A 16453-nucleotide genomic window follows, 5' to 3' on the forward strand; every position below is an offset into this window, starting at 1 on the left:
CGGCTCTTATTTATTTCTTCCCCTACCTTCTCTTTTCCTCGCTTTAATACCTCTGGGCTGCAATTTCGTTGCCCCTCGTTGTATAGAAAATTTCATTACCGCCATCACTTTTCTCGCTTTGGAGAATGTTTCTCAATTTTTTCTGGCGTTTGGTTCGTCTCATTTCCTAGGAAATGTTTTTACCTCCATATATAAATATGCGAGACGAGTGCTGATTTGCGCTGTCCCCTGACGGGAGCATTGCTCTCTACGGACACACTCTTTACACTGCTGTGTCTCTTTCCGGCGAGAGCTAGCGTTTTTTCCGGCGTGCGTTTTGCCGGGACTGCTTCCCTTCTACTGCATTTGCGGCCGAGATCCGCCGGCATTATATGTTCTTCGGAGCCAGGAAACCACCTGCAAGGGAAAGCTGCTTCAGGTTGATGTTGCGGTTTCCGGTGAGCGCCGGTTTTCTGGCCGCAGAGGTACCCGGAAGGGAAATGACGCTTGGCAATGCAGGAGTCTCGCGGTTTTCTTTACCTCGGGTGCTCTGAAGGTGCGCATTTCTCCGCTCGGTTGAAGAAATCCGCGAGCATTTCGTCTTCTTCCGCGCACAAGGAACGGGGCGAAGCCGCCGTGCTTTACAACGACACCCCGGCGTTTCGATATCGTTCCGTAAAGCAGCTCCGCATTGTGGAATACTGGTGGTTGCCGGAAAACGTGTCGCATATTGACTCTTCTGGGAGGTTTTCGTACTCGGTCTGAAGAGTCGCCAGGGAAGGCAGGCGTTTCCGGATCTCTGCGAGACGAAACCGTCGCCATTGCTTTAGATCATTTATAGCCCAGGCCATTCTTTTGGCTTATCTCGCAGGGCCGGGCGAAAAGAAAATCGTCGCTATCCGGATCCTAAATCAGAAAAAAGTAGCCGTTTCTCCTTGCTTGACTTGCAGTTAAAAAAATCAGCATTTTCGTCTCTTCTGAAGACTGGAAATCTTCAGCCCGAGGGGTGGAGAAATCTTGATCTTTTCAGGAAGTTTGTCTGTGTTTCCTTCCAGCCAAACAGGAACTTATGAGATGACCTTACTCTTTCAGTTCGGGAGCAAAATCTCATCCGCTTGCAAGTTCTAAACAACCAGGAAAGTGGAGAAAGGAGGTGAGGGACTTCCCGTTCTGGTTGGTTCCTGACATATTTTGGGAATTCTGGGTCGGGAAGATGCAGTGGTAGCTGGGGCCGTGTCAAAGCCTTGACGATGGGAACACTTTGGGGCCTTCTACAGCTCTTCCTCCTATCCCTCCTCCTTGCAGTTCCCTCGGCGATCTCGGGTGACCCCGCGCCTGCGCTCAATGACGACGTCCTTGGTCTCATTGTCTTCAAGGCCGACCTCCACGACCCGAGCTCTGCCTTGACCTCCTGGGCCGAAGACGATGACTCGCCCTGTAACTGGGCGGGAGTGTGGTGCAACCCTCGGACTGGGCGAGTCACGGAGCTCGTCCTTGAGGGCCTCTCCTTGAACGGGAAGATCGGTCGTGGGCTCGCTCTGCTTCAGTCGCTGCGCAAACTGTCGCTCGCCAGGAACAATCTCACCGGAACGATTAGCCACGACCTCGCACTACTCAAATCCCTAAAAATCGTGGACCTGAGTGGGAACCGGCTCTCTGGTTCCATTCCTGCCGAGTTTTTTGAGAGGTGCTCCTCTCTCCGGGTCCTCTCCCTTGCCCATAACGCCTTCGAGGGTCAGATTCCAGAGAGTTTGAGCTCCTGTTTGACGCTAACCGATCTCAATCTCTCCTCCAATTTTCTCTCCAGTGAACTGCCGGATGGTATTTGGTCCTTAACCGGTCTCCACACACTCGATTTGTCTAGGAATTCTTTGGTGGGAGCAATTCCTCCTGGAGTTAAGGCTCTAGGTTACCTACATACATTAGACCTGAGTGGGAACAGGTTTTCGGGCAGCATTCCTGACGACATCGGTGAGTGTTTGACTCTTAGAACTCTGAATCTCGGTGATAATGGGTTCTCTGGCGTCTTGCCAGACTCGATGCAGCAGCTATCTGCTCTCAATTCAATGAGAGTACATAGAAATCGATTGAATGGTGAAATTCCATCGTGGATTGGAGGACTAAAGGCGTTGGGCACACTGGACATCTCAAGCAATGCGTTCTCCGGCGAGATACCAGATATGATTGGGGAGCTTGCATTGCTCAGAAGGTTGAATCTATCATCTAACCAACTTATTGGCAAGATACCGGATGGTTTAAAGAATTGCCAGAATCTTTCTCATGTTGATTTTAGCCGGAACGGCCTCATTGGCAAGGTACCAAGTTGGATGTTCGGCTCTGGATCGCTGAGTAGCTCTCGTTTGAGTGAGATGGTGAAGGGAGAGATTCTTCCTTCAGCTCCGGGGTCTGGGACTGTTGAGTTTTTAGATTTGTCATTAAATAATTTATCTGGTGGGCTGCCATCTGAGATTGGATTTTCGCCGAAGTTGGCAGTTCTGAATGTCTCAGGAAATTCACTTGGTCCAAATATTCCAGCGACGATTGGAGAATTAATGGTCTTACAGATACTGGATCTTAGCAGGAATCAGTTTGGTGGCAGTATTCCATCCAAATTGGGGAAGTGCTCATCTTTAACTACACTGTGAGTTTCCCTCTCTCTCTGCACACGCACACATCGAAACATTTAGGAGTTTAACCGTTGGGGAGTTTTCCCGTTAGTATGCGTCTTTGAGTATGCGATTTTTAGTTAATATTTTGTTTTCGCAAATTTTATTAATTATTCATGCATAACGTTGATTTTTCCTTGTTACTTCCTATCCAAACATATAAGCTGTTTGGTGGTCAAAACTTGCATTGCTTTGAGTTGCATAAGACGATTGTGGCTTCCTTCCCAAATAACGATCGGTAGAGCAACAAAATGACATCAACCTTTCCAGCTGTTGCAAACACATTCTGGCTTTCAACTATAGAAAAAAAAAACATTTGATTTAGCCCACTTGGCGTTTTCTGCTACTTGTAGCATAAACCAAGAACTTAACATCAGTCAACTACGTCGAAGCAGCAGTAAGAAAATAACAACCCTGTTTTAAAATTTACAAAACGTCTTTCTTTTACAATCCGCTCATGTGATTAGCGTGTTCAATATAGTCCATGCAGCTTGCATGGCCGTTTTGATGATATTCAGTTGACACACAATGATGAATTCGACGAATTTGTATTTTAGTTGTTTTAAGAAAATGATATTCAACACTTGAGACAAAACTTTTTATCCGTTGTTTATGCGATGAATAGGCCCAGCTGTATGTTCAGTTTGCGGGTATTCGATTTTTGGATGTGGGTAAATGCTTATATCTGGTCGTTCTGTTGTGCCTAAAAGATGCTCTGTGAATCAGTTTCTGATTAATCAATCTAGACATGACTGAGGCTTTGTTTTTTTGAATTTTCTGATCGTCTTCTTTCTTCTGCATTTCAGGAGCTTATCCCATAACAGGCTCACTGGGCCCATTCCTAGTGACTTAGGTAACCTGTCCGAGCTACAGATATTAGATCTCTCTGTCAATAATCTCAGCGGCCAAATTCCACAGCAGCTTGGAAATCTCTCGTACCTGCATTTTCTCAACATATCAGGAAACAACTTTCAAGGAGATCTCCCAGCCTTTGGCATCTTTTCCAAGCTTTCTCCTTTGGATTTTGCTGGCAACCCTTCCTTATGTGTCTCTCGCTTGAACAAGTCCTGCCCTCCTGTTCTTCCCAAGCCTATTGTCCTCAACCCCAACTCCACAAGTGTTTCCTCATCCCCTGCATCGGGCACCACAACTGCCACCTCTGCTATCAGGCACAAGAAAATCATTCTCAGCATCTCTACCCTTGTTGCGATTTCTGCAGCAGCTGCGATTATTATTGGTGTTATTGCTGTGACCGTCCTGAACCTCCGTGTACGTTCCTCATCTCCTACCTTTATGCATCCTCCTTTGGACTCACTCAGTGGCTCACCAAGTACGGATGGAACGGTTGGTGCTGCTGGTGCATATGGGAAGCTTATCATGTTTTCTGGTGAAGGTGATTTTAGTGCTGGTGCACATGCTCTTCTTAACAAGGACTGTGAGCTTGGCCGTGGTGGTTTTGGCACAGTTTACCGCACTGTCCTCCGAGATGGTTGCCCAGTTGCAATCAAGAAACTGACAGTCTCCAGTTTGGTGAAGTCTCAGGAGGATTTTGAAAAAGAAGTTAGGAAGCTTGGGAAAATTCATCATCCAAACCTTGTTCAACTCCTAGGCTACTATTGGACCCCTCAGCTGCAGCTCCTCATTTATGAATATGTTTCTGGTGGTAGCCTTTACACCCTTCTCCATGAGGAGCAAAATGGCAATTGCTTCACATGGTCAGAAAGGTTCGACATAATCTTAGGGATTGCCAAAGGTTTAGAGCACCTGCACCAATCTTGCAGGCCACCAATGATCCACTACAACCTCAAATCAAGCAATATACTCGTTGATGGACGGACTCGGGAGGCAAAGGTAGCTGATTTTGGGTTGGCAAAGTTGCTGCCCATGTTGGACCGTTATGTGCTTAGCAGCAAGATACAAAGTGCTCTTGGATACATGGCGCCAGAGTTTGCGTGCAGATCTGTAAAGATCAATGAGAAGTGTGATGTGTACGGCTTTGGAGTTCTAGTTTTGGAGGTGGTGACGGGGAAGAGGCCAGTGGAGTACATGGAAGATGATGTTGTTGTTTTGATCGATGGGGTCAGGAGAGCTTTGGATGAAGGTAGAATTGCAGACTGGGTGGACGGTAGAATGGGTGGGAAATTCCCTACAGAGGAAGTTGTGCCTGTGGTGAAGTTAGGCTTGATCTGTACCTCACAGCTGCCATCAAATAGGCCAGCCATGGGGGAGGTGGTTCACATACTCGAATTGATACGCGGCCCGGCCGACAGCCGGGAAGAGTTATAATTAGTTAAAGAAGAATCCGGGTTTTCCGGAGAAGTGGAATCCGAAGTTTGGGCACTTGGGCATGGAAACAGCATGAAGGATGATGACCTGCAAAATGAACCGGGACCTCATTGTTGGGTTTGCGTTTCTCACCATTTCATTATCCTTCGGTTGGATGCTTGAAGTTCTTCTGATTCTCGGATTCCTCTTCACCGGACGATGACCCTTCGGTGTTCTCTTTTCCTTTTGGTAAAATTCTGCTAGGTATTTGTTCTTTATGTTTGTTTAGTATGAGTTACATGTTTACTGAGGGAACAAGATGAGAGAGTAAATGTCTTAAAAGAAAAGCTTCCCTCTTCTAAAGAAAGGAATCTCTTTTTCCCCTTCCAATCTTTTTGATACATACATATCCACGTTTTTGCTTTAACTTGTGGGGCCTGAAATAATTTAGACTACCGTGAGTTAGCATCCTTGCTTCTTTTAATGATTAAAAATTTCACCCATCGGGTGGAAACTCGCTCCCTGCACGCACATGGGCATTCGTCCATGTAGAAGCTTTATATCATGAGCGTGATAGCGACAAGTGGCGGAGGTTGATGCCTTATTTACGTGCAACTTCGTAGAAGTAACAATGATGTTGGGAAAAGAATATTGCTTATTGCTTATTCTGATTAGTACTCTAATGTTTTTTTTTTATTGTTTTTCACCTGTCAAGCGTGTATAATGTCAGTTTTATTTCCTCCCACTGAACTAGGCATTCATTTAGTTTTCTTTACAGGGATGTGCTCATCTTGAAATATGTTACCGTTATTACCCTGGAACAAGTTCATTGAACTTCGAAGTTCTTTTTCTCACTGTCTTGTTAAAGAGGCTATCTGCAAATTAATTGAGTTGAAGTGTGACGAACAAGTTAACTAGTGAACAGGTGGGGCTCAACATTTAATGAAAACTGACTTTCATGCTCATGTCATTATGATGGTTAAGTTTAATTCCAACTCATCCCATGTGATTGTTTTTGTCATTGAAGTCTAAGTTTCAGGGCACCTTTTTCTGTTGCTTGTGATTGAAAAGAACTAGGCCTAAGCCTAAGGCATGGTGAACAACGGAACAAGAACTTCCCCTAACAAACACTTGGACTTGGACTTGAGATCTCGAGGTTGAAGATCAAGAGATCAGGTGCTTCTAGGGCACAATTTGATAGAGATTTCAATTAAAGAGTGAGGAATTAAAGCCTTACATAAATTTGGGGGCAGAGAGATAGAGAGAGAGAGTCTAAATGCTTTCAAAAAGTTGGTTATTGCTGTAGAGTTACTGTGGATGGTCCCTCTTTAGGTGCGTTGGTGGTTGGAGTTTGGACATGGGTCGTTGTGATCTTTTAAATGGCTTGGCCCACTTTTACTTGCTGTTCTACCGAGGTCAAGCCCTCATCAACCTGCAACTAATTTCCTTGTCTTTATCTTCGCGACATAGCACCCTTGCATTCTCATATGTTCACACGCTACTTCACAGCATCAGAAACGCACACATACAATTATGTGAAATATATTAAAGAGTTCTTTAAAAATAATTTTGTGTAATACCTTCATGTTGGACAGGGTCGCCGAGGCACTTTTTCCCTCTCGGGTTTCCCTGGGAAAACGATTTTCCCAGGCCAGGCCAAACACGTGAAGGACAAAAGGATTCTTTCCCGTCTCCATCGCGCGTGTCTTTCGAGCCCTTTTGCTTCTATTCCTTCGTCTCTGTTCCATTCTTTATTACCCTCCATTCCTCGCACGCCTTTTCCCGTCCTCTGGCATTTCTTAATTCCAGCAAGTTAATCTAAAAAAAGGAGAATTACTAAAAGGGAGGGAAATTATGGGGGAGGAGTACTGGAGTCTACTGACCATTCAGGCCGTTGACTGTAGAGATTCTCTCTGCACTCCCCAACACAGGCATGCTGCTTGGGGAGATTAAAAAAAAAAAAAAGTTTACTCCAGTAAATTTTCATACTTTTTCTGTCAGCTGAATATAATTTTTTATAGAGAAAAAAATTACATTTTGACCTGTCCTTCGCTTATAATTTTAAAATTACCTCTTTTTTTTTTTAATATTCTTTGACGCAAGCGACGTTGGGTGATAGTACTATCAGACGGCTGTGTTCTAAAATTCCAATTCTAAAGACTAACAACTGTTTTGTGACACTTTTTCAGAAAACACGTTTTTATTTTGAAAAAAACACGAAAAATACCTGATAAATTAAATGATCATTTAAAACTAAAAAACACGATTTTTTGAAAAAAATGTTAAAAACGATTAAACATGTTTTTTTTATTTGTTTTAATTTTTTAATGCCAAACAGTTTTTTTCATTTTTTATTTGTTGCAAATCTCTTTATATTGTGATGTTTGTCTTATTAGTTTCTCACCTATATTTTTATTATATTTTAAATGTTTTAAAAATTTATCATATTTTTCTTATTTTTTTCAAACTCATTATATTATATTCGAAAAAAACCTCGACGTTTAAAACTTCGAGACATTATTTGTGACTATGAATTAAATAAAATAGTTTGGAACACGAATCTGCCTTAAAATAAGTTAACCAAGCACATTTTAAGACATTTCATGAATTTGCTATAGTTTTTATTAGTAACAGTTATTCTATTTCTCATACCAACCCTTACATGATTGTTTTGTCTTTAAAATGATGTTGGTCTAAATTGGGTTTACGGTAATCTAATTTGGACAAAATGATGTTTTCCAAAAGTCGTGTAAGTTGGAGCTATCAAAATATTAGTAACAGTTATTTCCTTTTCTGGGGCAATGGTAGTTAAGTACTTCTAAAAACTTGAAATAGTATGAAACAAGTATGATCAAGAAAGTGATGGCTGTAGAGAAAAAAGAATATTTGATTTCTACTGCCATGTAACTCTTTCTTTTTAAGCTTTTGATCCTCTGCTCACCGCCTCGATGACGGTAAGAACTGTCCTTGAGATTTGGTTTAGAGCATCGAAACCTATTTATTTATTTATTTTTCCACTGCCTTTGATGATAAACTAATCTTGGCAACACGATCTGAAGTGTGAAACAAAGCTGGCCTTTGGCCTTAAAAAAAAATGATCTCCAGCTTGTTGTTACTTAATATAATATGGAGAAGAGAGTGGAGGAAGTAAGATTCTTGGGAGCGCTGAGGAAGCAGCACTCTGTAGCTGCTATGTTGTCCTAAACTCGAACGCTCGTCGCTATCAATGTGGGAGAAACAGCTACAAGACGAAGAGGCAATCTCTTTTATTTCTCTTCTGAATTTTCTTTTCCAGTCTTTCCGAGCCAAGGGCGACGAAGGCTGTCGTGTTTGAATGACCTTACCGACCTTGGAGCTTGGAGGTGGAATGCTTTCCTATAATCTGACAATTTTTTTTCTTTCATATTTTCGGCATTTCTTACTCAATAAAAACATTTTTTTAGTAAAAAGTGTTATCTTTTAGGAGAAACCATCAGTTTGGTAGCATAATTAGTTGAAAAGGCGTTTGGATGACACCCAAATCTAATTTATTTGTTTGGATGACACATCTAAATCTTTGTTTTTCAATAATTTGAAAGGGGCCGCTTGATGATCAGTCTGGGAGGGTGGACAACACAACCAGTGGTGTAGCCACATTGTGACTGGTGTCGGCAGTTACCCACACCAGTCTTTTAAGAGTATATATATATATATATATATATATAAAAGTGTCTCACCATATTTGAGTATTTTTAAACAAGTGCCCCTCCAACAAATTTTGGGTTGTCATATAAAAACACGCCAAAAACCGGATTTGTTACTCCCAAAACCGAGTTTTATAGTGTTTAAAAGACACCAAAAACCTAATTTTGTGTTGTCATCTACTGCTTTAAAGGGGTTAAGAAAAATTCACACACACATACAAACAAAGAGAGAGAGAGCCGATAAAATGAGAATCAATACGAAAATTTGGGGACAAAAAGTCCTTCAGTTACAATAAAAAACGCAAAACATAAGCAAAAAGATGAAATATACAATACAATGTATAAAACAAAATAAGAGGAGTAGGGAGAGAATGGTGAGACAGAGCGGTACAATCACCTAACCGCAGACAAAGGACGACGTGTAACCAAATGACAAAATGTATATCCCCTGCATAAGACAAGCCACAGACTCCGACAAAGAAAAGGTGCCTCTGCGGAGGGAGAAAGAGAAAGAGAAAAAGAATTTTAACTTGTATATGGGCAAAGATTGTTCCACCTTTAGTTCGTGGAGGTCAAAAGACTGGTGCATCCCAGCAGCTCTTGTGAAGTGTGGTACTCATCAATGCTGTAAAAGTTGGTTCGAGTATCATTTGGGAAACCCAACCGATACGGCTTTCCTGTATCGCCTTTTCCAAATGATTTCTTTTTATTAAAATTTGGATAAAAAAATTAAAAACATGGGACCCACGTCTGCCTATATTCCGGGTGGCCATTAAGACCACCTGTTTGTTTCAAGTTCGGCGCCATGCCCATTGTATCGGTTGGTACAGGCCGATACAGTGCGATATTTACAGTGGGCATTGTATCGGTAGGTAATGGGAGTGTCTCTTCATTGGTAGATCTTGGATTTAGTTTATAGCAACATGTCGGCTTGGAACAAAATCTTAAGAGAGCTCAATTAGGAGTGACAGGTTCAAACCTGATACAGATTCAAAGTTAATAAATTTGCTTCATAATTTTATTCTCGCCGACGCTCTGATCCCACTGAATCAACCTTAGGCTAATTTCGCGAACCTAACATCGACCTCTTGGGATGCCAACAGACCGCATTCAGATCGGATGGATCATCTCATTGATCTGGTTAATCGGTTAATGAAGAAAAAGTTAAAAACACACCCAAGTTCTTTCCTTAAAACTGCAACCAGATCTGATCCAAGATCTGACTTTGGTTGTAGGTCCGACGTCTTCAAATTTGATAATGCGCATTTGATAATGGAGTTAAACTCCGGTTTCTAAAATTGAATTCATTATGGATATGCAAACATTTGATCCATCATACAATCAGGCGCTGACAAATGGGACCTGCTTTCTACTTAGGTTCTCAAGCAGCCCTGGACCTTACGGCCGAAGGAAAAAGGTGTGAGAGTTTCGACCTTTTATCGAATCACAAAAACGAAGTCAGAATTTTTCCTCAAATTTTCAGGTTCAAAACCTACCATGCTGCAACCTGTCTTCTAAAAACAAACCATTTTCTGTCAATTAAAGAAGCAAAAAAAAAGGCCTAGCTTGAAGTGGGCATGAATGAGCTAGGCAGTCCTTGAGTGGGTGACACTTAGAATATTTAAGTGGTAGAGGTAGTACAATGAGGCCTTTTAGCTTCATAGCCAAAATGATTCTGATTCAATGATGTTGATGGCTGCACTCAAAAACTCCCACTCACTCTAAAAATAACAATCTGTTCATCATGGAGGGAAACCAACCCATTTGAAAACAGAGAATCCAGTCTACCTGTCCATTAAAGAAAGGAGAAAAGAAAAGGAAGAAAAGGACACCATGCACATGGTTGCCCTTCTGCCTCTCTCTTTTCTTTTTTTTTTTTTCTAGAGAGCACCCATGTGGTGCATCATGAGTTCATGGCTCTTTCTTTGGTAGCCAACTCTTCAAGGAAGGAATCAAGAGGCTCAATCTAAGAGAGCATCTCACTGTCAGATTAGATAATGCAAGATCAATGCCATGTTCTCTGTCATAATGCTTCTTTTGGCGTTGGGGTTTCTGCCATTGATGTTTTTAATGAATGGTAGATGGAGAATCCAGGCAGTGCTTTGAATGGTGGGGCTAACTTAGCCAAAAGGGTTTTTATTCCTCCTTTTTCTGAATTCATCTCTGGTTTATGGGCTATTGACATACTACAAATTCATTCAATGAGATTTGCTTTTTTTTTTTTTAAGGTGTATCCATTGATTTGTTTCTTTAACGAAGCTATTTTTTCACCGATTAATCAGTTTGACCAACTACACTATGTCCCTTAAGTTTAGATGTAAAACCTTTAGTTTTTCGTTATTTTCACACGGTTTTATGAATTTTTCAAAACTACAACATATATTCTCATGAACAAAAAAAAAAATATACTAATTCTTGACGAAAAAGATTTGCTTGTCAATCTCCGAGAAAGAAAACCTTACATTTGAAGCCCTAAATCGTTCTGATCCCAACTGCAATTAAATTAATGAGGTATGAAGCCACACGTTAATGAACAGTGTACAGCAGTGGCTATGAAAAGCCTACTGCACACAGCTCGTTCAGATTTTCCGCGATTCATGCACAAAATTTCAAACTTCAAACGCTAGGTCACATGTACAGGATATTTACTACCATCAAGTCATAGTCAACTGTAGGTTCTGATACGAGAATTTCTTGTTTTCCGTTTTCTTTTTCATTTTATTACTTTTAAGTTTCTCGTTGGATATACACACCGTGCATACGTCTCTCTCTCTCTCTCTCTAAAATCGATGAGAATATACGCACGGCCTCTGTTCTCGCAGCAAATGAGCAATTTGTCAACGAGTACTGTCGTTTTAGAAGATCTTATACCTATTAATCACTATGACGTTTAGATTCAATGGTTATAATGACCTATATACTAATGCAGATCACCAGCCTTCCCATGTTTTGAGGAACATGGGAAGAAGAAAAAATAAGACTGCCCAAGAGATATTTGTCGCTAAAATGTACTGAAATGATCCAGCCTATATATGTTGTCTGACAAAAAAATGTGAAAAGCATTGTGAAAGAAAAGCTGCAGAATATTAATTCTTAGTTTTTTTTAAAATTTTTATTTATGAAAAATCACTTTTGAGTTGAAATCCTTTAACACCATGTTCCAACTTGGGAACTTGGGTGGACCTAGCGTACATCATTGAATTTCGAGTTACACTTGTCACCATTTGCAACTCAAACCAATAACACTAAAACGTGACAGTGACTATAAGATTTGAACAATGGAGCACTTAAATATGCGGCCCCTAAAGGCTTGGTCACAAACAAATTTTAGTTGGGGATGCACCTAACAAATGAAAACATTTTCCAAATTCTTCTGAAAAATGTTCCCCGACTAAAAAAAGCGCTGCAGCTGTGCTCGGTGACTTGGTGGTGATAGGCTTAAAGGCTCATTTATGACGCTCTCGTGAGATGATGTGAATACAGAGTGATAGGATATGGGCTAAGAATTTTCCACATCAATAGGTTTTGCAACTGGGCCTGGAAAATTGATTCAGAACATTTGAAAATAAAAGTTGTTCTCGATGACAACTGCTCTTGATCCAACCGTGGTTCAGCTAATAATTCTGCTAGAATTGAGGCCCTCTTTTTTGGGGGACCTCACTGTGCTTTAGTGAATCTGAAGGTGGTATATGGTAATGGGAGAGACAAAAATTGGACAATACATGGATCCTTGTACTATGGATGTGAACTAAGACCAGAACAATAGAAAGCAACAAAAGCTGAATCAAAAGTCTAAACTCTTAGAGTTGGGTTTGGATCTGTTCTACAATTGCTCTGCGTCATCTTGTAAGAGCATAAAGTTCTTTTACTCGTCTCCTTTGTAACTCTTACTAGTTGCTAGGTTTTCTATAACAGTGCGTTGAGAGCAAAGTCAGAGAAAATGGTATGCTTTGATAAGAAAAACTGAATTGGCCATTAGGTGTTTGATTAACCTCAAGACCTGACTTGTGATTCCTAAATATGGGAGGATGAGAGCCACCAATTCTTCCTGCCTTCTTGGTAGTAATAAGCATAGTAATAAGCACCCTGATTTTTTATCAAACAGCATATATTCCATAAAAGTAATACATTGGAAAATCACAATACCTACAATCTCAAATGCAAACACGAAATAACAGGGGATAAACACTCGCCCTTCTAAGAAGTAGCTTCATAAATAAAGATTACGGCGTAGAAAACTGCAGCAAAAGAAAAACACATATTCCTTGCACAAACCAAATCAATGATTGAGTAGGAACATTAATGCCTCAAGCGCCCTGTCCACACGATCCCAGTACCAGATTTCCACTCGTCTAATGAACAAGGTGGGTAATGCCATTGTCAACAGACCTACTGCAAAGCCAACTGATCCTGTTGCTACATACTCCCAGCACGGATGTGGAGCCTTTTCTTCAACACGGTGGATGGACTCTTGAGAGCCATTCTTGCTGGTTGGACACGATATTGGCAACGGTGGTCCACAGAGCCTTGGATTCCCATCAAATGAAGTAGCATTGAATGTGGCGAGTTGGTTGTCTTGAGGGATTCTCCCTTGAAGGTCGTTGTACGACAGGTCCAACACAGAGAGAAATGTGTCTCTCGTTAGCTCTTCTGGTATACTTCCCGATAAATGATTGTGAGAAAGATCAAGTGACTCCATCTGCTGCAAATGTCCCAATGACTTCGGGATAGGGCCGTCTAGGTAGTTCCAGGACAAGTTCAATGAATAAAGTCCCTCCAATAAACCGATCTCTTCAGGAATTTTTCCGGCAAAAAGATTGTTAGAAAAATCAATAAATGTTAAAATGACCATGATCTCTTGCATTCCGGTCTGCCCCTTGATGGTTAATATAATCTCTTCTTCATATGGAAGCAAACTTTCAAATTCTTGGTCAAACTCTGGTTTCTTCCTCATCATAGAGTAAAAACTTTGAAAAAGCTTAGGTGGGAGACTTCCGGTAAACTGGTTCCTTGAAATATCTAGGATTTGTAACGAAGGAAATATATGCTCGGAGAAGGGAGACAAGATGGAGCCATAAAATCTATTGGTATGTAACAGCAACACATGCAAATGATTCAAATGACTGAGCCAAAAGGGAAAAACATCACGCAAATCATTCTCAGCAAAATTTAGAACCTGTAATTGGCTGTAGTTAGAAAGAGATCTTGGAAGCCTACCAACCAATTTATTGTCATTTAGGTTGAGGACACTTAACGGTGCAGCAGAGCTAATCTCAGACTTGTCTGGAATTGGGCCATGAAGTTGATTGTTGCTCAAGTCCAACACCTCTAACTGACAAAAACTTGTAAGCCAATTATTTGGCAAGCTACCTCTGAGTCTATTATATGAAAGGTCGAGTACACGCTTGATCTTGCTGCTGCAGTTGTGTAGTAATCTTGTTAACTTGTCAGTTAATTGGTTGTTGTTTAATTCAACTTTTTCTAAATGGTTGAGACCACAGATAAGCCCTCTTGGAATCTGCCCCCGAAGTTGGTTCTCATTGAGGTTCAACATGGCTAAGTTCATCGAAACACTAATATTGACTGCTTCCTCGAAACCATGGATCACATTGTTAGACAAAAACAAAGCTTGAAGGTTTGGTAGGCCCCACACCCATGCCGGCAGCTTGCCGCTTATGTTATTGTCTGAAAGGTCTAAAACTTCAAGGCCCTTTGCATTTTGGAGAAACCAAGGAAACTCCCCCTCAATGTTGCAAGCACTTAACTGGAGTACTTCTAGACGTGAAAATATTTCAGTTCGGTGGACACGGTCAACCAGTTTGGGCAACCTAACGGTCAATTCATTAGAAGAAAGGGACAAATATGAAAGATTCTTCATGTCTTGAAACAAGGAGAGATGCAAAATACCAGTAAATTTATTCCCTGTTGCTTCCAGCAACTCAAGATGTTGCAAGTTGCGTATTGAAGCAGGAATCCCCCCATGCAACATGTTGGGGGAGAAGTAGAGCACCTTTAATGCGGAAACTCCATTGTCAACTTCGGGGAGCGAACCGTTTAAGTTGTTGAAGCCGAGGTACAGCGTCTGAAGGGTTGGGTGGTTTAGGAGACATGGAGGAATTTGTCCCCTTAAACCATTGCCGCTAAGGTCCAGAAGGTTTAGGTTGGAAAGTTGTTTGAAGAATTCAGGAATGGTTCCAGTGAAGTTGCAATAGGAGAGCCCAAGATTGGTGAGTTCAGTGAGGTCTGTCAGTCTTGAAGGGATCACACCACCAATAATATTGCGGCCGAGTTCAAGATGGCGAAGGTGACGAAGCTCAAACAAGGAATCATCTGGCTCACTTACTTGTACTCCGAGATTATAAATGTTGAGCTCGGTGACGAAGCCGGTGGTGTTATCGCAGGATACTCCTTTCCACATGCAACAATCACTTTCGTTCTGCCAACTACCTAACAATGTCTGCGATCCACGAGATAGACTCCGCTTGAATCGTAAAAGGGCCAACCTTTGACTGGAGTGGCAGGGTGCTGCTGCTCTGACTCCTGTTCCACCCTCTCCTGCATGAAGGACCACGAAAAGGGCGAAGATGATGCAAAATTTCCATGTGAATAATGGTGCAAGGCCGAAAGGAGGAGGAGGAGGTGCAGCACGATATTCCATGAATCTCACACTCTTATAAGTGTGGGATCTCAGAGACTGGTTTTCTTGCTCGGCTTAGTTGTTCAAAAGAGTTGCAAATGAGGAGGCCGAAAAGAAGGGGCTTATATAAACAAACTTGGGAAGGTGAAAGAGGCCCGCGCCTTGCAGCCCCACGCCTTAATTAGAAACGTGAATCGTGATTCTCATTAATAGCGTTGAACGTGTTCAGCAAAAAGTAAGCCTTTTACCTGCATTAAATACTGGGCCATTATTCATTTAAGACAAAGAGCCTGTACACACTGTGGTAGTTCGTGAATGTCCAAACTTGAGTGTGTGCTTACTGTTGCATGATTTACAGAAACACCACCATGTAAACTGACAACCCAAGTAAAGAATATTGAAGAGGAAAATGCATAAATAAAAGTAAAATGACTGTAAAGCAAAAGGTTAAATGAAGCAAGTTGTAGAAACCTGATGAGACAAGAGTCGAGATTATTGAGGACAAAAACCAAACCTGCAAGAGATTGACTCATGTAAAAAAGCAAGACGTGCAAGGGATTGTTGATTCTCAACCATGATGCCTTTGATTTATGGGGGATCTGTACTTTGTCAATGGGAACGGAAAGAGCAGCGTTGAATTCATGAGTAACGATGGTCGACGTCCCAACCACGGCAACCCATGTTGGGTTGACACCTGATCTCGGGCCATTGGGCATTTAGAACTTGAAAGCGATGGAAACGTTTCTTTCCTTAGAGTTATGTGTAGAACAAAGATGACAATGGTGAAGATGTAGACGAATTTGGTTAAGAAAATGTAGAAAAAATAAAGAAGGGGAGAATGATATCCTTAGTGAGATCAATAGGACTCAAACATAAAGTTGCAGCTTTTGCTGAAAGTAAGCGCACACCACCATGTTGTTCGTGTACCCATTTACTTTCAAAAGTTTAGTCTCCTGCTTAAAACTAGGCCGAGATTGACAAAGTGTAGTGCTAACCTCATTCCTATATTTGTTTGGGCTGTAACAGGAACTGTGAGGGAACAGGTTGGAATTTGCCAAATAGAGTTGTGACAGTTCATGATAACATCACTAGATTGAAGCTTGGTCCATGGATTTCAATTTCCAGCTCTTTTAAAAAGAAAAAGATAAGCGTTTCTTTCATGCACTTGAAAAGCCAAAAGTGAAAGTATACAAAGTGAGTCTTTCAGCGGCAATGTTAATTTG

At 41.4% G+C, this 16453-nt stretch overlaps 2 protein-coding genes across 2 annotated transcripts; one reads left to right on the top strand and one right to left on the bottom strand.

The window, feature by feature from the left end:
* Positions 1–213: 213 nt before the first annotated feature.
* On the top strand, positions 214–5300 carry LOC116262274 (probable LRR receptor-like serine/threonine-protein kinase IRK). Its single transcript, XM_031641484.2, has 2 exons — positions 214–2620; positions 3452–5300. Exons 1-2 carry the CDS (start codon positions 1230–1232, stop codon positions 4929–4931), a joined length of 2871 nt encoding a protein of 956 aa, XP_031497344.1. The 5' UTR covers positions 214–1229; the 3' UTR covers positions 4932–5300.
* A 7397-nt stretch (positions 5301–12697) lies between these two features.
* LOC116262070 (receptor-like protein 20) lies at positions 12698–15303 on the bottom strand. The gene has a single exon (XM_031641109.2). It carries the CDS (start codon positions 15249–15251, stop codon positions 12873–12875), a length of 2379 nt encoding a protein of 792 aa, XP_031496969.1. The 5' UTR covers positions 15252–15303; the 3' UTR covers positions 12698–12872.
* Positions 15304–16453: the final 1150 nt, after the last annotated feature.

The sequence above is a fragment of the Nymphaea colorata genome, chromosome 10 (genome assembly GCF_008831285.2).
Source record: "Nymphaea colorata isolate Beijing-Zhang1983 chromosome 10, ASM883128v2, whole genome shotgun sequence".
Taxonomy (NCBI): Eukaryota; Viridiplantae; Streptophyta; class Magnoliopsida; order Nymphaeales; family Nymphaeaceae; genus Nymphaea; species Nymphaea colorata.